The sequence below is a fragment of the Lynx rufus genome, unplaced genomic scaffold (genome assembly GCF_022079265.1).
Source record: "Lynx rufus isolate CCGP_SWC_20201006 ecotype Redwood Valley unplaced genomic scaffold, mLynRuf1.p SCAF_3, whole genome shotgun sequence".
Lineage (NCBI taxonomy): Eukaryota > Metazoa > Chordata > Mammalia > Carnivora > Felidae > Lynx > Lynx rufus.
Window position 1 is genome coordinate 143,994,992 of NW_025814845.1, and position 24,300 is coordinate 144,019,291.

General features: G+C 39.3%; 1 protein-coding gene across 1 annotated transcript in view; it reads right to left on the minus strand.

Moving 5' to 3' along the window:
* LOC124520685 (histone PARylation factor 1) overlaps positions 1-21,255 on the minus strand; it is a 29,300-nt gene extending 8,045 nt beyond the window's left edge. The window contains exons 1-5 of the mRNA XM_047091727.1: positions 21,154-21,255; positions 16,315-16,474; positions 13,881-14,070; positions 12,618-12,716; positions 4,524-4,674 (exon numbers count right to left, since the gene is read on the minus strand). Of these exons, the coding sequence (XP_046947683.1) occupies positions 4,524-4,674; positions 12,618-12,716; positions 13,881-14,070; positions 16,315-16,474; positions 21,154-21,201 (648 nt within the window). The 5' untranslated portion in view covers positions 21,202-21,255. The remainder of the gene's footprint in view (positions 1-4,523; positions 4,675-12,617; positions 12,717-13,880; positions 14,071-16,314; positions 16,475-21,153) is intronic.
* Between the last annotated feature and the right edge of the window lie 3,045 nt (positions 21,256-24,300).

Genomic DNA, 24,300 nt, shown 5'->3' on the forward strand with positions numbered 1-24,300 from the left:
TGCCAAGTTCAGGTCCCCCATTTTCACCTGGAAAATTCAAGCTTGTTTTGCAAACTTCCCCCAAATAGAGCAGTTTCCAGTTTTGTGGTGCCCTTTCCAGAAGCACAATAACATAACTAGTGATATTTTATTAAGCTGTAATCTTCAAAGACAAAACAGGCCCAACCACAACTACCACCATAACCCTTCCCATCGACATTCTTCTTTTTATTCACAACAGTGGCCTTATTAGGTCTTTCCTCAACAAAACAACCACTTCAAATGTTACACTTATTTGTGCAGGCCAGTGAAAATTCCCAAGGCAGAAGGACACAAGCCCAAAACTTGTTCATTTTAAAGTCCTCTCACCTAAGTCTCTATATTTTAAAACCTATTTCATATTTCACTCAGATGACCCCACTCTCTTGCACCTTTCATTATCTTTCTTTTTTAACATTTTTTAAAATGTTTATTCATTTTTGAGAGAGAGAGCTCGCGCGTGCGCATGCAAGTGGGGGAGGGGCAGAGAGAAAGGGAGACACAGAACCTGAATTAGGCTCAGGCTCTGAGCTATCAGCACAGAGCCTGACTCTGGGCTCAAATTCACGAACCATGAAATCACGACCTGAGCTGAAGTCGGACACTTAACCGACTGAGTCACCCAGGCACCCCTCATTATCTTTCTTAAGTAACAGAAGGGACAGATTCAAAAGAAGTTCTCAGGAAACAGCTCACCATTTGGAAAAAACAAAGTCATATTTATATCTTACTCTTTATACCAAAATAATCTGCAGTTGGATTTCAGGATTAAATGTAAAAATAAAACCATAAATCTACTAGAAGAAAAGGCAAATATTTTTAATAATTTTAGAGAAGATTTATTTATAGATTTAACTACATAAAATTTAAAAAGTCATGTAAAAATCAAGAATAAAAGATACTCATAAAAAATACCTGCAATATATATAATAAAAATAAGATTAATGTGGCGTGCCTGGGTGACTCAGTTAAGCACCCGACTTCAGCTCATGTTATGATCGCACGGTTTATGAGTTCAAGCCCCACGTCGGGTTCTGTGCTTAGAGCTCAGAGCCTGGAGCCTGCTTTGGATTCTGTGTCTTCCTCTCTCTGCCCCTCCCCCACTCATGTGCTTGCTCGCTCTTTCTCTCTCAAAAATAAACAAACATTAAAACAAGATAAGAGTAATGTCTTCAAACTATAAAGGAGTCTTAAAAGGAAAAGACTAACATCCAAATTAAAACACAAGTAAGAAAATGTAAATTCTAACCCTGACAGAAAAATGGCCAAAGTTCAAGCAGTTCACCAAAGAAATACAAATGGCCAGTAGATAAGTGAAAAATATTTAATGTCCTTTATAATCAAAGAAACGCTTATAAACGACATATCATTTTACGCTCATGCAAAAGGAAAAGGCTAATAGGGACTGCTAACACACAGCAGTGGCAAAAGTATAGGGAGAACAGGCACTCCTACATTGCTGGTGGGAATGTATGTACCCTCGCTTAACTTGTAGTGGGTAGTTTCGCAAACAAAGAAAATAAAAACTCCACAAAATGAAAATAAAAACTCCAGCAAAGAAAAACAATACACACGCAGCCACTTTAAACGACTATGGACCCGGCAATACTACATCTAGTAATTTCTGAGGAAATAACCAAATGAGTGTGCAAAGAAAGGTGTAATAGTTATATATGGCCAGGTGCGTCCTATTTGTGAAGAAAAGTTTTAAGCAACCTAAACTATGAACATAGCACAGTGATCTACAGTCACTCAAATATTTATGAAATGGATCTTCTATTTAGCAATATGAAATGATAATCAATTTTAAGTATAAAAAAGGTCATAAAACAGTATTGATAATGAAAGAAAAATAAAGTGATATAGCTACTAGCTTCATCTTCTACTCAGGCTAATGCAAAACAAAACCACGGGATGGATATATTTTCACATTTTTCATAGATGATTAACTGCACTAATTCTCCATAAAGAGGTATCAATTATTAGCAAAGCACCAGAATCCCAATTTTATTATGAAGACTAGGGTTACAAATTTAGGAAAATCTTGGGCAAGGGTGGGGGATATTCTGATGCATCAGAATCAGAGGATGGAATGACAGAATGATGTACTCTCATTTTACAGCAACATTAAATCAGTGTTCATTTTAAAAAATGAAATCTAGGTATAAAGGTAAAATGGCATATGGCCAATCAGTAAGATGGTGTGGAAAGAAAGCTAAATATGAAAGACGTGAATTTGGGTCTCGGGTCACTTAAGATTTTCGACAGGGAATAAAGCCTCTGTAAACCTCGATTTACTGATCTGTAACACAGGATGAGAATTCCTTTGCTGATTTGTTGCAGAGGTCGAATGAGGTAACTCCTAAGGGCTTTGTATTCCAAAGCACCATAAAGTACCATTAAGAATAAAAACAATGATTTCTAGTGTAGCATATAGTGCACTATTATGCCAGAATGGATATATTACTCTCATACAGAAGGACAAAATCACTAACTCACATATACGAGTGGAACTGAATTTTTTGAAACTAGAAATATATTAATTAAATGAATATCTGACAGCAGAAGTTCTTTTTAATAGACAAGGAACCAAAAAGCAGAATCATCAACCTATTGTATTTGGGAGGATAAAATAATGGTTGTTTTTTAAGTTCTGTTTTTCCCTTTATGTTTTTACCAGCTAATGTTATGGAAAGAAAAACATGTACTAAAAAGAAACCTCATGGGGAAGGGAGCCAGGATAAACATACCTATGAAATTTAAACTCCAATTATATCTTATAGTTATGGAGAAGAATTAAATCTCATTTGAAATAAATTACAGTTGATGGTAGAAAAATAAAATAAGGCTCTGATGAAAGAATTTATTATAAGCTCTTCTGTCCACAAATATGCAGTATTTAGTCAAGCAAATTAGGAATATACGTAATTACAAGGCAAGAAATGCTACCGTTCCTGGGGTGCCTGGATGGCTTACTCAGTTAAGCGTGGGACTCTTGGCTTGGGCTCAGGGCATGATCTCACAGTTTGTGAGTTTAAGCCCCCATCAGTCTCCTCTCTGATAGGGCAGAGCCGGCTTGGGATTCTATCTCTCCCCCTCTCTCTCTCTGCCCCTCCCTTGTTCACTCTCTCTCAAAATGAATAAACTTAAAAAATTTTAAGGGGTGCCTGGGTGGCTCAGTGGGTTAAGCATCCGACTCTTGATTTCAGCTCAGGTCACGATCTTAACAGTTTGTGAGTCTGAGCCCGACACTGGGCTCTGCACTGACAGTGCAGAGCCTGCTTGGGATTCTCTCTCACCCACCCTCCTCGTCTCTCTGCCCCTGCCCTGCTTGCTCTCTCAAAATAAATACATAAACTTAAAAAAAAAAAAAATACTATTGTTCCTTTCACTCATCAGGTAGGAGAGGCTCCCTATGTAAACTAGGAAGGGAAACATAACATCTTGAAGTAATTTAAAAATACCTCCACTGCAATGACTTTCATTCAAATGTACATTTTTAGAAATTATTTCTGGTCTCTAGGATTAAAGGAAGAATTGCTGAGACTGCAGTTTAGTGAGTGTAACTTATCTGAGTATCACCCCTGCTGCAGAAGATTTTCAATGACCAAATAAATACATTTAACTACTTAGTTACCAGTACTAGTTTATCCAGAAATAACTAGAACTAAATTTGGCCTAGAACTTTCAGATGAACTGGCCACAGTAGATAATGCTGGGAGACGGGGGTGCCCTCATTTCACAGTGGTAAATGTCCTTCTTCACCCGAGGTTATAAGAATAAAATCCTATAGAATTCTCATTTACCCCAAAGCAGAATTCTTCTGTCTTGTCCATTAACTTACTCTGAAATTTGTTAAGTGAAAAACCAAAAGGATTCAAAACCCAGAAGTCTTTGCCATTTACAAAACACTCCACTCACACTGCAGGTGTTAGAAGTGAAGCAAAAGGAAATGCTGATGGGGTCAGTAAGGAAAAAGGAGATAGGACTGCTTATACACACATTTGCTGCAGAAAATGAACAAATCTTAATACACATTGTCTCTCAAAAGGAAGTACCTTTGAACTCTTAACTAAACCACTCTAAGGCAGACCTTTACAAAACTACTCCCCAGAAACACCTTGCACTAAAGCAATCGCCGTTAGCTATTAAAGAAATTTAAGTAAACGCAGTACACAAAGCTGCTTTCACTCAACTGTATGAAATGAGTAACTGGTAAAACAAGATTAAGAGTGAGCGCTACTGGCATGAGCTGGTAACCAGAGCAGCACTAGCCCATCCTGGGAAACAACTTCTGAGAACCACCGAAGCAGCCCTGCTCAAGGGCTGTCCTCTCTCTAATGACACAGACAGGGCAGCCCCACAGGAGCCCCTGAGGGGGTATCCAGCTCTTCTTAGGGTGGGGCAGGAGAAGAGAAGGCTAATGTGCAGGTGGGAAGGAATCAGGACAGGAAAATCTCTATTAAAAAGCAAAACAGTCTGAGACTGACAGATTTAAACCATACTTTCTTATCTCTCTGTTTCATCTTCATGGTTCTCTGTTCCAGTGAGTACCCCAGTTCTCTGGCTGCTTCTGTGAGTTTTTCATCTATGGTTTTCAAGAGACTAGTTTTCTTTTTATCTGTTACTTCCTTAAGTTTTTTCATCAGAAATAATCTGAAAAAGAAGTAAAAGCCCTCATTATTATTCAGGCCACTGTACTAAGTATACAGATCTTGGGAAGTTAAGGGAGTATGTTAGAGACATCCAATTCCATGCAAGAAAAAGACTGCAGATTACCAACAGTTCTCTCAAATGTCTAATAGATTTCTTCAAGAGAAAAACAATTATTAATAAAAAGCTACCAGTCACAGAAACAGCAAGCATGATTCAAGTCTGCATTGTCTCTATAATGTATTGTCTCTGTAATAAAGATAAAAGACTAGGGTGCCTGGGTGGCTCAGTCGGTTAAGTGTCTGATTCTCAATTTCAGCTCAGGTCATGATCTCACAGTTTGGGAGTCTGAGTCCCGCATCACTGCTTGAGTCAGTCTGTCTGTCTCTCTCTCTCTCTTGCTCTCTCTCTCTCTCCCCCCTTCCCCTGCTTGTGCTCTCTCTCAACAATAAATAAATATACATTTAAAAAAAGATATGAGGTATTTAAAAAGTTGACATTAGGGGGGCCTGGGTGGCTCAGTCGGTTAAGCGTCAGACTACAGCTCAGGTCATGATCTCATGGTTCGTGAGTTCGAGCCCTGCGTCAGGCTCTGTGCTGACAGCTCAGAGCCTGGAGCCTGCTTCAGATTCTGTGTCTCCCTCTCTCTCTGCTCCTCCCCTGCTCATGCTCGCTTGCACGCTCTCTCTCTCTCCTTCAAAAATAAATAAAAACATTAAAAATAAATAAATTAAAAGGTGAGATTAAACCAAATTTAAGCCATATTATTGATAATAACATACAGCATACTGCCTTGGAGAAGTGTGGTAGGACACAAGAAAATAGTATATGGATACCAAAAAGGATTTTTTAAAAGGAGCCAGAAGATACTTGCAATACTTAGGATCAGCAGACTTTTTCAAACTGTTATCTACAAATTTGTGTTATGATAAATTTAGAAAATGTAAAAGGCAATAAAAGCTATTTTATAAGCTTATACAAAAGCACAATTCAAAATAATTTTAAAGTATGTGAAAAATATCATACATCAATGCCAGTTAGGGAAATAGTTACGTTTTATCATAAGCAGGTTAAGATTTTGCCAGCAGAGCAGAAGGTTCAGGGTAAAATGCAGCAGGAAGCAGCACTCAGCTGGACACACGACTCAACCCCCTTCCTCTATAGCTACCTCCAGACTCTCAGAAGGAAACTTCCTTCTATTTACTACTAACACCTGACAGTTTGCTATGGCTGTAAAGAGTTTGGAACATTTAGAGTGGGTATTCTTATCCCCATTTTACAAATAAGGAAACAAGCACATAGGATAATCAACTTACCTAAATTCATAGAATTAGTATGAGTGGACTGAAGTGCAGAGAAGCCAAGACCACCAAAATCATTGTCTTCTGATTACAGCACACATATTACACCTAATGTTACCTTCAATCTTAACCAGCTGTGTATCAAGAGAATGTATTTACATTAACCATTATAAGCAAACTGATCATGTCAGTTCTAGGTAAATCAATCTTTATAGTTTCCCTACCCTGTGTGGCATATGGGCATACAGGCCTTCAAGTACTCTGTGCCACTTGCTTTCATACTTCCATGCACATACTGTCCCCTTGCCTAGAACACTCTTCTTCCCGTTCTTTGTAGTAAGTTCTTATGCAGTCATCAAGGTCTAGGTAAAATATCCTCACGATGAAGACTTCCACCACTACTTAAGGTACTTAGTATCTGTCTTTTCATACTTAATCACATTATTATGACTATTTCTATATCAGTTTATTAGGCTTTGGTCTCTCAGCTTCAAACCTACTCTCCAATACTTTGCTTTGTGATGCCTAAAGTTGCAATATGCAAACAGAAACAATCACTGTAAACATTTGTACTCTGTTACGTTAAATCCAACGGGATACCTTGAACCTTGAATGAATCCTTCAGTGGTCTTTGCAAAATACTGGTTCACTAAGTTATGCAGATCTTACAAATATTGAAATTTTTCATTTTATCAAATTCTCTCCATTACAGAAATTGAAGATGACACAAACAAATGGAAAGATATTCTATGCTCATGGATTGTAAGAACAAATATTGTTAAAATGTCCATACTACCCAAAGCAATCTACAGATTTAATGCAATCGCTATCAAAATATGAACAGTATTTTTCACAGAATTAGAACAATCCTACAATTTGTATATAACCACAAAAGACCACAAATAGCCAAAGCGATCTTGAAAAAGAAAAACGAGGCTGGAGGCATCCCAATTCCAAATTTCAAGTTGTATTACAAAGCTGTAGTGATCAAAACAGCACAGTACTGGCACAAAAACAGACACAAATCAATGGAACAGAACCGAAATCCCAGAAATAAACCAATTATGTGGTCAATTATCTTCAACAAAGGAAGCAAAAATATGCAGTGGGAAAAAGACAGTCTCCCAACAAATTCTTTTACATGCAAAAGAATGATACTGGACCATTTTCTTAGGCCATATACAAAAATAAACTCAAAATGGCTTAAGGACCCAAACATGAGACCCTGAACCATAAAATTCCTAGAAAACAGGACAGGCAGTAATTTTTCAGACATCGGCTGTAACAGCAGCTTTCTAGAGGTCTTCTGAGGACAAGGGGGAACAAAAGCAAAAATGAACTATTGGAACTCCATCAAAATAAAAAGCTTCAGCACAGCAAAAGAAACAACCAACAAAACTAAAAGACAACCTACAGAATGAGAGAAGGTATTTGCAAATGACATATCTGATACAGGGTTGGTATCCAAAATACATAAAGAACTTATAGAACTCAACACCGAAAACACAAATAATCCAATTAAAAAACAGGCAGAAGACATGAACAGACCTTTCCCCAAGGAAGACACAGAGATGACCAAGACACATGAAGAGATGCTCAACATCACTCGCCGTCAGGGAAATACAAATCAAAACTACAAGGAAGGGTGCCTGGCTGGCTCATTCGAAAGGGCATGTAACTCCTGATGCCAGGGTCTTGAGTTTGAGCCCCACGTTGGGTGTAGAGAATACTTAAAAAATTTTTAAAAACCTACAATGAGATATCGCTGCACACCTGTCAGAATGGCTAAAATAATACAAGAAACAGTGTTGGTGAGGATGTGGCTAAACAAGAACTCTCACGCACTGTTGGTGGGAATGCAAACTGGTGTGGCCACTGTGGAAAACAGCATGGAGGTTCCTCAAAAAAATTAAAAATAGAATTACCACATGATCCAGTAATTGCACTGCTTGGTATTTACCCAAAGAATACTAATTTGAAGGGATATATGCATCTCTATGTTTGTTGCAGCATTATTTACAACAGCCAAATTATGGAACCAGCCCAAGTCTCCACTGATAGATGAATAAAGATGTGGTGTGTGTGTGTGTGTGTGTGTGTGTGTATACATATAATAAAATATTATTTGGCCATAAAAAAGAATGAAATCCTACCATTTATAACAACAACATGGATGGATCTAGTGGGTATAATGCTAAGCGAAATAAGGCAGGCAAAAAAGATAAATACCATATGATTCCACTCATATGTGGAATTTAAGAAACAAATGAACAAAGGGGGGGGGAAGCCAAAAAAACCCCCCAGACTCAACTATAGAGAATAAACAGATGGTCACTGCAGGGGAGGTGTGGGGGAGGAGGGGAATATGCGAAGGGGATTAAGAGTATACTTATCTTGATGAAAACTGAGTAATATATGGAATTGCTGAATCACTATTGTACACCTGAAACTAATATAATGCTGTATGTTAACTACACTGGAATTAAAATTAAAAAAAAAAATTGTCTCCATTACATCACAATGTGAAAAAATCACGTTCGTTAATATTACCACCATCTCACTAAAAAGTCTTCAGGTAGTGAGAAGCAATTAAGCTCACAACGGTGGTTACAAGCTTCCTTAATTCTAATTTTTGCTTTTGAAATCTCAAATTTTATCACTGACAACAAATACAGTCACAGTTGTTTTCTTTGGCTCATTTGAGAAAATGTCTGCTAAATACCCATGTCAGACTATCCAGACTTTGTGTCAGTCATTCTATCAAATAAACAAGAAAAGTTCAGCTCCCAACTGTATCTCTTAAGACCGTTTTCCTTGAGATAAACGTTAACATTTGAGGATGCAGAAGTGCTTTCCACGTGCTTCCCATCACATTACACAAAATGTTAAACAGATTGTGTACTCGATGGTAGAGATCTAATATCTTTACTGCTTCGTCACTGACATTCTTAGATGACATTCGCATTATATTACTGCTGTGAATGACAACTGTAAATCTGGTGCCATTACCTTGATTCCTGTCAAGGTATCATCAGTATTACCCACCATTACCTTTGTGCCACTGATGCAAAAATGACGTATTATCACAAATAGTTTTGACCTCAGAGTCCTCCTAAAAAAGCGTCAGGCACCCCTGGGAGTCTACATACTACTGTTTGATAACTGCTTTTCAGGTTCAAACCTGAATATACATCAGAACCTCCTGGGTTAATGGTTAAAAGTACTTGGAGCTAGTGTTTGAAAAATCATTGCCTACAGTAACAAATCCATACGACCCTGTATAGAAAGGCAGGGTGGCAGAGACCATGGAGGCAGCAGGCAAGAAAAAAAAAGATTATTTAACAAGTTGACCCATGATCTATTGGCCACATTTATTCTTTTACTAAGTACCAAATGTTTTACATAGTATTTGTGCCTGCACAAAGTAAGCATTCATCAAATGAATGTTCATTCATTTCTAATGCCCATTTACACTTAATTAAAATTACGGAAGTATAATTACAGATTACATTTAGATATACTTATAACATGTATTTAAAAAAAAATATTCCTGGAGTGCCTGGGTAGCTTAGTTCGTTGTGCGTCCAACTCTTGGTTCTGGCTCAAGATATGATCCCACAGTTTCCTGGGTTTGAGCCCCACATCAGGTTCCATGCTGACCGTGTGGAATCTGCTTGGGATTCTTTTTCTCTCCCTCTTTCTGCTCCCCACCCCCCAACACTGTCTCTGTCTCTCTCAAATACATAAACTTAAAAAAAAAAAAAAAGTTTAAAAAAATTTCCTGAGTGTTATTCGAGATGTACTCAAGTGGCATCTCTAGAAGTAAGACCTACAGAGCTTAAGGTGAAGTACTCTTAACCATAACTCATGAGGTCCTGATATGCAGTCAGGTTTAAAACCATTAACTAGCAGTCATCAAAGAATGGTCTGAGGACACTATGGGGTCCCTGAAACCTTGCAGGAGGACTTTGAGGTCAAAACTATTGCTATAATTATTTTAGAGAAAAAAAAGAGAGAGAGAGAAAAAAAATCATTCTTTTTTTTAAGTTTGATTGAGAGAGAGAGAGAGAGAGAGAGAGACAGACAGACAGAGAGGAGAGAGCACATTCATGGAGGGCAGGGGCAGAGAGAGGGAGAGAGAGAATCTCAAGCAGGCTCCTTGCTGTCTGCACAAAGCCCAGTGTGGGGCTCTAACTCATGAACAGTGAGATCATGATCTGAGCCAAGATCAAGAGTCAGTCGCTGAACCAACTGAGTCACGCAGGCATCCCAGTATTAAAATTCTTTAATCTTTACTAATGTTTGGTGGCTGAATTTGCATCTCTTTGGTATTAAATTCTGCACAGAGAGAACTAGTTTCCCTGAGCATAAAAATAATGTTTATTACAAACAGTCTTCCTTAAAAAGATCTTACTCAGGCTGATAAAGAAATAAACTAAGTGCCCTGATTAGTTGATTTAAGTAAAGGAAGGTGCCAAAAAACTAAAACAGTTATAATACCTGAAAAGTACTTTAACCTTTTACTTCTAAATTGAGATAAATTATTGAAGGTAGAAAACGTTCTTTGTGTGAAATAACATTAGGTACTCAAAGAGTCCCTGGTCTTCACCTAAATTATACAACTGTCACCAATTTTTGTTTCCTTTTTGGTGTTCTCCAATAAGCTAAAACAAAACAAAACACAAAACAAAACAAAAAACCCCACAAAAACCAGAACAGTCTTGGATTATTTTACCACTGTATCTTTCTTTTTTAAAAAAGAATTTTAGGTGATGGGGCACCTGGAGGGCTCAGCTGGTTAAATGTCCAACTCTTGATTTTGGCTCAGGTCTTGCTCTCATAATTTGTGAGTCTGAGCCCTGCATTAGGATGTGTGCTGACAGCACAGAGCCTGCTTGGGACTCTTTCTCTCCCTCTCTCTCTGCCCCTACCCCATTCACACCATCTCTCAAAATAAACAGACTTTAAAAAAAGATTTTTACTAAGACTAATGAAAAGTCCTGCATTTTTGCATGCCAAATTATTTGTGGAATGAATAAATTATTTATGCAGCATCTACTGCGGGGCAGGTACTGTGCATAAGGAAAAGCCTCTACCCTCATGGAACTTGTATGTTAATGCAAGAGACAGGTAATAAGTAAATGGCAACAGTTTCTAATAAAGATACCACCAATTTAAACGGAATAATCTGAAGAGTTTAAAAGAATATATAAATTGTAAATAACAAGAAACACTGTGGAAAAAACTGGGAGGTATCAGAAAGACAAACAGCTTTTTTCTGACATCCACCATATAGTTGCTCTTTCAGATATACCAGTATGCACGCAGCAGTCTAGAGAGGGCACCTGTTGACTTAGTTTGAATTGTTTACTGGAAATTTGCACTACTGAGTCACAGGGAATAGAAGTCTTTTCAAGTAGGGTATGAAAAGAGGTCACACAAAACATGACCTATTTATATGGAAGGTGACAAAGATTGCTTTCTTCATTTTATTACAATGTAAACTGCACAGCTGCTGCCAGACAGCTTCAAATCAAGTCTGTGGCTGGCACAGTATATGGACTGGCTCACGCAGCTCCATTCAAAGCCCCTTTCCCACAAGAGCTTGCTACATTTCCCACACTCCTCTTCAGCTCCGGCTCCACAGGAGGCCTAGCTCCTCTCAAACAGATACAATTCCTTGAAATCTGAAAGGCAGAACAGATACCAGGTGGAGGCTGTGCGTCTGTTTCCAGCAGTGACTCATTAGAGGCATCAGACTATTCAGGAGCAGCTACAGCTGAGATGTCGGTGCCTGGTCTTCAGCTTCTATCTGGGCTGAGAGGCGGAGGCAGGGCAGCCCTTTTACTCCCACAGGTTCAATCACAGACAGTGACTGACGAGAACGACCTGTGGCAGCAGTTCTTGACCGCTCCCCAACAGCGGCACAGCTATAAACTCCACTGCCGAGCCAGCTCTGCCACACAACTGGCACGTCTGGAGGCTCCACTGGCCCTTCCAAAAATTTTATGAACGCCCGACTTTCTTTTCTTTAATTCCAGTATAGTTAACGTATGGTGTTATATTAGTTTCAGGTGTACAATATAGTGAGTCAGCAATTTATGAGCACCTGCTTTTACTGTATTAAATCTTTGAACTGTACACAATGGGTTCTTTTAATGAACTCTTAGTGATGGTGTTTAAAATAAAATGCCTAAAAATCTTTTGATTTTGCCATGGGACTAATGAAGTCAAGATTAGATAATATTTTTCTTAAAGTAATTTGTTTTATAAGATGGGTACTTTTTTGGTGAAAAGTAGCCAAATAGAAGTGTGGATACGTGTCTGACTTCGGCTCCGGTCGTGATCTCACGGTTCATGGGTTTGAGCCCCGCATTGGGCTCTGTGCTGACAGCTCGGAGCCTGAAGCCTGCTTGGGATTCTGCATCTCCCACTCTCTGCCCCTCCACTGCTCACACTCTGTCTCTCAAAAATAAACATAAAAAAAAAAAAGTGTGGATAAGAATATCTGCAAACATCATGGAAGTGATCTCTTGAAATCTAAAATTTTGTAGTTACCTCAATGTGCCTCAGTGATGGACTGAGACAGTACAAAAAGTATAAACAAATATCATAAATAGGAGAAGGATTAAAAAATTTTCTTACTTGACCGCAGCAAACACATTATCTCCACTTTGAACAATTATGCAGTTTTTCTTTGCTTCATTTGTACCAACATATACAGGAAGTTCATCAGGAGAATCCCTGTGTAAGCAAAAGATATTAAAAATTTAGTTGCCCCTCATTTATCAGGCAAATATAATTTTAGACCTATAGACAATTTATGTCTGCAGGTTTTTAAGAAATTGGGACAAATTTGCCAGGTTTAAGCTCTAAGTTTCTTAGGAATATCTCCAATAAATCTTGCTTATATAACAGATCTAAAATTAAAATTCTTAGGACCTAGTTACTTTTATATCTAAATACAAAGAAAGGGGGAATAAGGCCTGTCAAAAGTAGGGGAAATTACACACAATCCTCTCTACCTTAGTTTTATAGCCTGTGAAAAAAGGTAGAGAAACAAAAAGAAACAGGACAAGCAGAATTATAAAACATGAGAAGGAAAGGGATACAATTCATACATATAATCAAATCATTTTACTTTACAATAAAGGATACCAATACACAGCAATGAAGTGACTCAGCCAAGGTCCTAGTAAATTAATGGCAAAGCCAGAAGCAGAATCTATATAACCCAATTCCCAGCCCTTTGTGCATTCTACAGTACCACACTTCTCACTAGGCAGGTTTCCTCTACTTCCTGTATTATCCCACAGTCGATCTTCAAACAGCATCTCTACTGATAGAAGTGGCCAAGGTATTTTTTCTCTCTCAAGGTACTTCTATTTCTTAATAGTCTAAGCATTTTGCATATCCATTTAATCCTTTTAACATTCCCATTAAGTATGTACAATTATTATCCTCATCTTACTAGAGGAAACTGGGTAAACAGAAACTGAGTCATAGAAAATCACAATCATTAAAGGTGGCTGGCACATGGTCACTCAGATAATAGAACCAGTCTGACTCCATAGCACATTCTTATTTCTATGGCCCCTGGAAGCACAGGGCTAATTTAAGCCACGACAGCTGCTCTAAATTAACTTTCTTGGGCCACAAGAGTGTTTCTGAACCCAAAAGGTAAAAAAGTTTATAACCACAAAGGAAAAACCAGTGAGGTTCAACCCTGAAGAATTCACTCATCTTAGGGTAGGCTACAATGATATTATCAAGAACATTAAATGCCTATGTATCCACCAAAAAGAGGAAAACATGCCCTTCACCTTGAGTCCAGTGAATGTCTACTTATATTCTTATACTATGTATACAGCCCAGTAGCTGTATTTTACAGAAGAAAAGATCCTTTACCTGAAATACCCCATGTGGAACTGAGTTTTATTATCTCCAATAATAATGGTCTGGAACTCAGGAGGATCATAGTAAAATCTCCAGTGAAGGTTAAAATTCAGGTTTGCTGACTTTTTCTTCATTTTATGTTTTCCGGCAAGGATATCATAAGGACCCACTAATCGAAGTCCGAGGCTTGTGGAAAGTGAATCTATAAAGTAAGTAAGTTTATTGAGACAATAACTTTCTGAAGGCAGACAGGAAAGGCCTTTCATTCATAAACTATTTCTAAGAAATTTTCCTAAAAAAAAAAAAAGAGCTTCTAAAATCAAAGAGCTTCAGTTACATTTGAAGACATACATAATGAAAAATCAGAGCAATGAAAATGTGGCACTCACATTTAAGATTCTCTCTTAAATTTACAACTGATTACATTTCAAACATTTCTGCTGTGTCTTATTTTAGACAAAGCCAGACTGTTTTGTATTCTCATGGGCATATTAGAGCTTCAAGTACTTACATTGTCTCATTACTATGTTGTTATTAGCCTCAAATGTTTGTAGCACACCCATATTAAGGAAGAAATAAGATGGACAGTAAGTGAATGTGCATGGAGGGTAAATAATTTATTTAATAAAAAATATATTTAATGAAAACATTTCCTTTCCCTTCTTCCTACACCTCAGCCAACTATCACTCTCAATTCCCTTGCCTTTGGCCAACCCTAATTTTGGATGATTGCATCTCTTCTCCAACCACAGATCACAAAGGGAGAATGCTAAATAAAACCAGTCAGTGTGCATGTCAAACATATCTTTTTATATCAGATGGGTCCTTGTTGCTTAAGAGAGAATAAGCACTCCAGGCAGGACCTGGATATGTAAGGAGATGGGGATTGAGAGAGGAAGAAAATTCTTGGAAGAGGTGACAATACAAATAAAGGCATAGAAACAGTTTATTCGGAGGGGAAAAATAGTTCAGCTTATTTGGAACTTAGGGTAGCATACACTGATTTTTTTTTAAGTTTATTTATTTTGAGAGGGGAAGAGGAGGGGCAGAGAGAAAGAGATGGAGAGAGAGACAGAATCCCAAGCAGGTTCCATGCTGACAGCTCAGAGTCCAATGCGGGGCTCGAACTCAAACTGCAAGATCATGACCTAAGCTGAAATCAAGAATGGGACACTTAACCAACTGAGCCACCCAGGTGTCCCTACGCTAATTTTTAAAGTAACAAAAAACTAAAGTCATCCATCTTATTAGCCAGTCATAACAAGGTTAATAGTTTGATATACAATAACAAGGTTTTCCTCCTTCTATGAACATATAGATATTTTAAAGACAATTATGCTGTTTTATAATGGTTGTTTTCCATTCTGTCCTCAAACTTTCTGAATATTTTTCCATGCTATCAAAAATTTTTTCCTAATCTTTAATAGCTGTATGATATTCCATTATTGAGACATTAACCATTTCTAATTTTTTTTTACTCTAAACAATGCTTCAGTGAACATCTTTGCTAATACACGTTGTACAATCATATTTTTAGAAAAGTTGCTGCACACTTTAAGTGTTTTGCTATATTGCCAAAACTGTTATCTACCAATACACATTTCCATCAGTAGTATACGGGAGTGCTTCTCTCCCACCTGTTAAAACATATAAACAGCACAAAATGGTGAAAAGTAACTCTGTCACAATCATCAGTTTTTTGTGCATTCTTTCACAGACAGTACATAAGCATAGAGAAAGTACATAGGAATACGTGTGTCCTTGACTTCTAAAAAATATATACGAATGGGATGGGGGGGTCACCTGGGTGGCTCAATAGGTTAAGCATCCGACTGTTGATCATGATATCACGTCATGATCTCACAATTTGTGAGTTTGAGCCCCATGTCTGGCTCTGTGCTGGCTGTGTGGAGCCTGCTTGGAATTCCCCCTCTCTTTCTGCCCTTTCCCTGCTCGTGCTCTCTCAACATAAACTTAAAAAAAAACAAAAAACAAACGGTAGCATACTCTACACATTTTTTTTCACTTGACATATTTTAGGCACAATACTTTATTATATAAAATCTACCTTGTTCTTTTAAAACTATGAATATCCATCGATAGATGTGTTACTGTTTAAGCCATTTCCCACTTTTGTTTCAATAAATTTGATTGAAATGAACATTTTTAGTTCATCTAACCGCCAAGTTCCTAGAACTGCTAAGTCATACTAAAACTCCTGCAACAAATCAAAGTACTTGTTTTCCTTTAAACCCTCATCAAAGCATGTTGTGAAATTATTTACCTTTGCCAGTATAACGGGATAGTGACATATTATAGCATTATTTTTCTATTTCTTAGAAATATCTTTGAAAAAGTTCCTTTTCTATGAACTGTTTAGATCCTTGCTCCAGTTTCCTACTGTCTTTTCCACTCAGAGAAGCAGAATGATTTTGGAGCAACTCACCAGCTGGCTTTTCAGGATCAAGCTCTTCACAGAACTTCCAGAAGTGATAGAAATCTTCAGGCAGAGAAAGCTTATAATGATTTTCTACTTCTTGTCGAAGGTCACTGGAGACATCAGCTTCACAGGATTTACTCTTCTTCACATCAACTGTGTTTTCACACTGAAAGTCAGTATACAAAACTTTGTTTCTCCAAAAGTAATTTTGGCAGCTTTCCTGGCATAACAATATTGCTCATTTCTGTTCACGCAACTCTGAGATATACATTTTCCTTAAAACTCTACAAATGGTATTTCTGACTAAAATCTAGAGATTCTTTTGGGCAAAGAAAAAAGGAAAACAGTTTATAATATACAGCGGTCAAGAAGGATACACAAAGTCTTTAAGTATATTTCTCTAAGATAATGGAAATACAGAAAATAAAAAAAAACAAGTATAAAAGGTAAAGAACAGGAAGGGGAATAAGGAATAGGAAGGTTTTGCCTTCTTTGGGTAAATAGGTCATCATGCCCCCCTTTAAGTAGATTCAGTGATCACACTGGAAGCCAACAGCAGAAATAACTAGATAAAAGGGGATTTACTAGTTAAAACATTTCAGAAAAAGGTCTTTAATACCAGGACTAAGTTATGACACTCATTTTTTAATATCCCTGCAATATGGTCATTATGTAAGTATGGTAGGTTTTATAATGCCTACTTGATAAATTTCCATGAAGGTTATGGTTAGTTGGAGGTTATGCTTAGTTGAAGGTTACGTATCTTTAGTTTTCTCAGTAGCAGTTTTTTTTCTTTCTAGGAACCTCGATCCTTTCTTTTTGGATGAAGTTTCTTTTTATTCTTCCTTTCCACCTGTATCAGTGCTTTTCAATTAGGAGCGATTTTGCCTCCCAGGGGACACACTTAGTAGTCATAAATTTAGGATAGGGTGCCACTGACATTCAGTGGAATAGAGGCCAGGGATGCTGTTAAGCATTCTACAATGCACAGGGTCAGCTCCCTTAACAAACACTTACCAGGTTCAAAATGTTCATAGTGCAAGGCTGAGAAATTCTAACCTAGACATTTCTCAGATTTTATTTTCCCAGTAGGCTCAAGTTTATTGATGTTACTTTATGTATCAAAGTCTATAAAATTTATTTATGAATCAGTTGACACACACAAGAATGTTCTTGGGCCGGCTCAGTCGGTTACGCGTCGAACTCTTGATTTCAACTCAGGTCATGATCTTACAGTTTGTGAGTTCCAGTCCTGATGGGGCTGCGCAGCCTGCTTGGAATACTCTTGCTCTCTCTGCCCCTCCCCTGCTCATGCACAGACACGTACTTGCTCTCTCAAAATAAACATTTAAAAAAAAGTTCTTGATAGCGCTGTTTCTAAGAGTAGGAAACGCAACAAATGAAAATGCCTATTGACATGAGGATGTAAGGTTATAGGATTTCAAAAGGTGGAATATTCTGCTTAGTGAAAAGAAAAATATAGCCACACAGAATATAGATCAGTCTTAATACAATGTTGAATGAAAGAAAAAAGTCCTTGAAGTTTATATGCAGCATGATAGCCTTTTTATGACACTCAAAAACAATAAATAAGTTTGAGATAAAGCTATAAAAAGAAGGCAAGACAAAACATAAAATTGACGATGGTAGCTACATAAATGGGGGTGACAGGAAGCCAGGCAGAAAAGACAGATGATGAACACAAGTATAGCTATTGTGTTTTAGTTCTCGGGTAGGGCAAAGGGTTCACAGATATTTTTTATATTATTAAATAAGGTAAAGAGGACCATGCATTGACCAATAATTTTTTTTAATGTTTATTTATTTTTGAGACAGGGAGAGACAGCATGAACAGGGGAGGGTCAGAGAGAGAGGGAGACACAGAATCTGAAACAGGCTCCAGGCTCTGAGCTGTCAGCACAGAGCCTGATGTGGGGCTCGAACTCACGGACCACGAGATCATGACCTGAGCCGAAGTCGGATGCTTAACCGACTGAGCCACCCAGGGGCCCCGCTCATAAAACAATTTAAATTGAAGAAAAAGGCTATTGAAATATGCATCTAGGAGCACCTGGGTGGGTCAGCTGGTTAAGCATCTGATTTCAGCTCAGGTCATTATCTCATGGTTCATGAGTTCTAACCCCACACTTGGCCTCTGCTGTCAGCGCAGAGCTCGATTTGGATCCTTTGTCCCCCCTGTCGGCTCCTCCCTTGCTCCTGCACTCTCTCAAAAATGAATAAACGTTTAGGGGTGCCTGGGTGACTCAGTCGATTAAGAGTCTGACTCTTGATCTCGGCTCAGGTCATGATCTCATGGTTCATGAGCTGGAGCTCCACACTGGGCTCTGCACTGGTCAGCGTGTAGCCTGCTTGGAACTCTGTCTCCTTTTCTCTGCCCCTCCCCCGCATGTGCATGCTCTCTCAAAAAAAAAATTTTTTTTTAACGAGTAAACATTAAAAAAGAAAAGAAGGGGTGCCTGGGTGGCCCAGTTGGTTGAACGTTTGACTCTTGATTTTGGCTTGGATCATTGTCTTGCAGTTCCTGAGTTCGGGCCCCACGCTGACAGTGTGGAGCCTGCTTGGGAATCTCTCCTTCTCTCTGCCCCTCCCTTGCTTGCTATATCTCTAAATAAATAAACATTTAAATACATTAAAAAAGAAATATGGAGGGGCGCCTGGGTGGCGCAGTCGGTTAAGCGTCCGACTTCAGCCAGGTCACGATCTCGCGGTCCGGGAGTTCGAGCCCCGCGTCAGGCTCTGGGCTGATGGCTCAGAGCCTGGAGCCTGTTTCCGATTCTGTGTCTCCCTCTCTCTCTGCCCCTCCCCCGTTCATGCTCTGTCTCTCTCTGTCCCAAAAATAAATAAACGTCGAAAAAAAAAAATTAAAAAAAAAAAAAAAGAAATATGGATGCAGAAATGAATGTTGATAATAACAGTAAAGATAACAATAAAAATAATAAATAATAAACGAAACTTATCATGCACTTACCATTTGCCAAGTCACTGTTCTAAGCACTTTCTATAAATTAACTCATTCAATCCTCACAATTGCCTTATGAGCTAGATACTATTATCCACATTTTACAAATGAGAAAAATGAAGTAACTTCCCTTACGTCCCTAACTGAAAGTAGAACGGTTAAACCCAGATGAGCTGGCTCCAGAGCACAGATTCATCCACTTTATGCTGCTTCTCCAATTACATACAAAAGAGTAAGAACATATGGGCGCCTGGGTAGCTCAGTTAGTTAAGCGTTGGACTTTGACTCAGGTCATGATCTGGCAGTTCGTGAGTTCAAGCCCTGCCTGGTCTCTGTGCTGACAGCTCAGAACCTGGAGCCTGCTTCAGATTCTGTGTCTGCCTCTCCCTCTGCTCCTCCCTTGCTCAAGCTCTCTCTCTCACTTAATAAATAAATAAATTAGGAATATATCAAGTCCTGACCTATCCTCCCTTACGTTTTCACAGCAGTCTTTGGTTATGCTTTCAAAGACTGGCTCAAACTTAAGATGTTAGAAAGAAAAGCCTTAATCTACCTTGCTGAAAGACAGTTTTGCTTAATGGTTAGGTTGCCTGGGTTGACTCTGGACTCTTCTGCTTTCCAGCTCTGTCACCTTAGGGAAGTCATTTAACCTGTGCCTTATTTTCTTATCTACAAAAAGGGCATGTAATACCTATATCACAGGTTTGTTAGGAGGAATAAGCTGTTTGTGAAAGTACACAGTAGTTGTAGCAGATAATAAATACTAGCTATTACTGTTAATTATGGTCTCTATAAATTCATTTTCATCTTTGTTTTATTTCTAATACTATCACTCAAAGCAGTTTATAGCACCTTCAATGGGAGATAAAGATTTTTTCAGCTTTGTCTTACCTCACACACTAATTTAGTGACCTCAAATCCCCAATAACTAGAATTTAGTGCAGCTGTCCTCTTCATTGGCTACACTCATCCTTTACCCCTGTGTTCCTAGAAAGCATGACCCAATATAAATAATGCTCAGGCCCTCTAACAATTAAGCGAACACTGTCCTGCTTTATCCAGTTTATAATCCAGAGGGAGTCATTTTTCTGAAAACTTTCCTTATCACAAGGACATTTCTTTCCTGCCTGAGTCTCCTAATTGCTACAGCAGTAAGGAACTTCTGAAATCGTAGAACAGGATGAGAATTTGCATTTAATTTATGCCCCGTCCCCCATTAGTGCCTTTATAATCAGGTCCCTCTTTCCCATCTACCAGACTCCAGTCAGGCAGAACTCCGCTGTGCCCAAACATCCTCTACACTTATTTCTCTTTTATTTCTTATCTCTTATTTCTCTCTCTGCCCTAAAAAGCCATTTCCAGCTTAAGTTGCCCTAAAAGATTTCCTTAACAACCTCCTGGGACTTAGATCCTCCTTCAATGTTTCCCCAGCACTTTCTACGCAGCAGCGTTACAATACCAAACAACAAAAAAAGTTAAAGTAAAATGTTCATTTGTGCCAAGTTAGGGGCCATACATGGGGGCAGTGGCAGCATGATTCATCCTGAAACCGCGGCGCCCGGGCAGAGCCTGGCATATAATCAGTTTCCAATCAACATGTTGCTGACTGAACGACTGAACCACTGGTTGTCTTACGCGGCTTCCCCAGGAACCGCAGCACCGGGAGGAGCGCACAAGAGGAGACGGGACTACTGCTCTGGTCCAAACCCCAGCAGAGCGGGAAATAGCAGCCAGGGGCAGACAGTCGTTCCCAGGCACACAGCAACCACTCAATGACCACTGGAGAAATGCAATGTGCTGCCCCTTGGTGCCCTAGCTATTACCCAGAGAGCTCGGCAGAGCTCACACACCCACTGTGGCAGTACCTGCTGCCCCTCCCCGCCGGGTCTGCGTTTCCCGCCGCCGCCGGCCATTCTGTGGTCGCAGTGCCTGTGGGGTCCCGCGTCCCGCCGTTGCTTCCGAGCGCCGCCAACTGCTTCCGGTTCAAGAGACACCAATCAGAAACCCTGCGCTGCCAGGGTCACGCCAGAGGGAAAAGCCTCAGCCGTTGCCCCGCCCCGCCCCGCGAGGCCCCAGAGGAGGATGGCAGAGGCCCCGCCCACTTTCCCACCGGGCGCGGGGGGCGGTGCCGCTTAGATCCACCCTTATTGCCTCACCGCGCAAGCTGCTGTCGCGCAGACTAGCTGCAGGGATGCTCCTGAGACTCCAGTGTACCGAATTTGGATCCGTTAAGGTGATCCGGACTTCCTCTTTAGGTGTTTACTAGTGTCAAGGCTGGATGTATGGCACTGCCATCACCCAAACCCTCGTTTTTCCTTGATTTATATTTATTTAAAGCATTAAATGTTGTCTTCCTCTTTTCCATCTCTCTACCTTCTCCACTATACTGTTGCTACCTAACAGTAACTCTTATTCTCAATTATCTCTCAGAAGGAAATCAGTTTCTCTCATTCTTTGTTACAATTTGGATTGTGTTCTCTACACCCTGATATGCAAAGTGTACCCCCAGGAGCATCAACATTAGCATTTTGAGGAGAGCTTGTTAAAAATTCGGGACCTAGGGTGCCTGAGTGGCTGAGTCAATTAAGCCTTTGACTCTTGGTTTTGGCTCAGGTCATAATCTCAGGGTTTGTGGGATCCAGGTCCATGCTGACAGGCCACAGCCTGCTTGAGATTCTCTCTCTCCCACTCTCTCTGCTCCTCCCCTGCTCGCAGGTGTGCATTTTCTCTCTCTCTCTCTCTCTCTCTCTCTCTCTCTCAAAAATAAATGAACTTTAAAAAAATTCAGAATCGCACACTTACTTTCTCTAAAAGATAAATGAACTTAAAAAATTCAGAATCCCACACTTACTGAATCAGAATCCGCATTTCATCAAGATCCCCCATTGATTCGTGTGCACTTAAAGTTTGAGAGGCACTGCATTCAAATGATCTCCTGGTGCCTCCTCCAGTGCTGACATTCTGGAAGGTCTTCTGCCTTATTCCTGAAAGGATTCTTTATTTCCTGAATCTCTATCTTCCCTTTTCTTGATTTTATACCATAGCTTTGTGGAACCTATCCTCCGTGAGTGATCCCCTCCCCCTTTTCATTAGACCTTGCATGTCTGTACTGTCTTTATTCTGGCTGAGTATAGAATTCTCTGTTGAAAATAATTTTTAGTCAGAATATTAGAGGCCTTGCTTCACGATGTTTTAGCTTCCAGTATTGTCATTACCTGATGATTCCTATTCTTTATAGGTAACTTTCTTTCATTTTTTAAAAACACAAATTTATTATCTTATAATTGTGGAAGTCACAGTGTAAAATCAGTCTCACTGTGCTAAAATCAAAGAATAGGGAGACATTTACCTACTTCATCCTCAAGTAATTTCTTTATGTGTAACCTGTTTCTGTTTTGTTTCATCTCAAGAAGTTTTAGGATTTTCTCTTTATTCCCAATGTTCTCAGACACCATCATGTATCTTGGTTATGGGTGTTTCCTCATTTTTATGGAGCTGGTATTTGGTAGGTTGTATTTGATCTTGAGACATATGTCTCGGTTCTGGAGATTTTTCTGGTGTTATCTATGGCTAATTTTCTCTATCTTCCCCCTCCCTCATTGTATGTCTTCTTTTTCGGAAATTCGTTATTCAGATGTTTGACCTTCTTGAATGATGTTTTTTCTTATTTGTCTGTTCTATTTTCTATCTCCTTTTTCTTCTTGTTCTACTTTCCGGATAATTTTCTGGATTTAATTAGACAAATATATCAAATTATTATTTTGGTTTTTTTTTAATGTTTATTTTTGAGAGAGAGAGAGAGAGAGAGAGAGAGAGAAAGTGTGTGTGTGCAATTGTGGGAGGGAGACAGAGCATCCAAAGCAAGCTCTATGCTGAGAACAGAGAGCCCAATGCAGGCCTCAAACTCACGAACCCAGGACATCATGACCTGAGCTGAAGTCAGACTCTTAACCGAGCCACCCAGAAACCCTGATATCAAATTATTATTCTTTTATTAAATAGGCATGCCTTGGAGATACTTTAGGTTTGGTTCCAGACCACAGCAATAAAGCAAATATCACAATAAAGTGAGTCAAATGAATTTTCTGGTTTTCCAGTGCATATAAAGTTAGGTTTATACCGTACTATAGTCTACTAAATATGGAATAGTTTGATGTCAAAAAAATGTACACCCCTTCATTTAAAATATTTTAATACTAAAAAATGCTAATTATCATCTGAGCTTTGAGTGGAATCTTTTTGCTGGTGGAGGGTCTTGCCTCAATGTTGATGGCTGCTGATGGATCAGGGTAGTGGCTGTTGAAGGTTGGGTGGCTGTGGCAATTCCTTAAAATAAGACAACAATGAAGTTTGCTGCATCAATATGTTGCTGGGTGAACTGGGGAGATCTCTGGGCCCTGAGGCCTCTGCCCAGCCCATGCCCAAGATGTTGCTGGAAGCTCTTGGTCTCATTGCAGGAAAAGAATTCAAGGATGGACCAGACACATTGGTTGAGTGGCACAAGTGAAGAATCTATAAAAGAGACAGTACACTCTGGAGCTGTGAGGGTGGGCAGCCTCAAGGAGAGCTGCCTCCCCAGGACTGGTCTCTATCCTTTATTGACAGTTGTTAACTAAGGCGTGGAATATTTATTACCTGGGTAGGGGATTTTTTGGGAGCAGGGTTTCATGTATTTTCTCCCTTACTTGGTCAGGGTCTCTGGCCTTCTTTATCTTGGGTCTGTCTGGTTTGATCTAGCTCCTTGTGGCTTTGTTTGTGGAATGCTACCAGGACAGGTTGCTAACTTTTCTGATAAAGGGCCTTGACTTCTCCTTTGCTGGCCTCCAGGCATTCTGAGAAAGTCTAACTACCTGCCTACTCTGGAATTCCCCCCTCAAGGGCCCTCTGGGCCCTCAAAATCTTTCAAGGGAAAATGGGTGACAATCCATCTTGTGTAACTACTTCATGCTTGTATGGGGCATTGACCCTGCCAGAGGGCTCCAGAAGTCCTTGCTATCTAGGTTTTAGGAAAC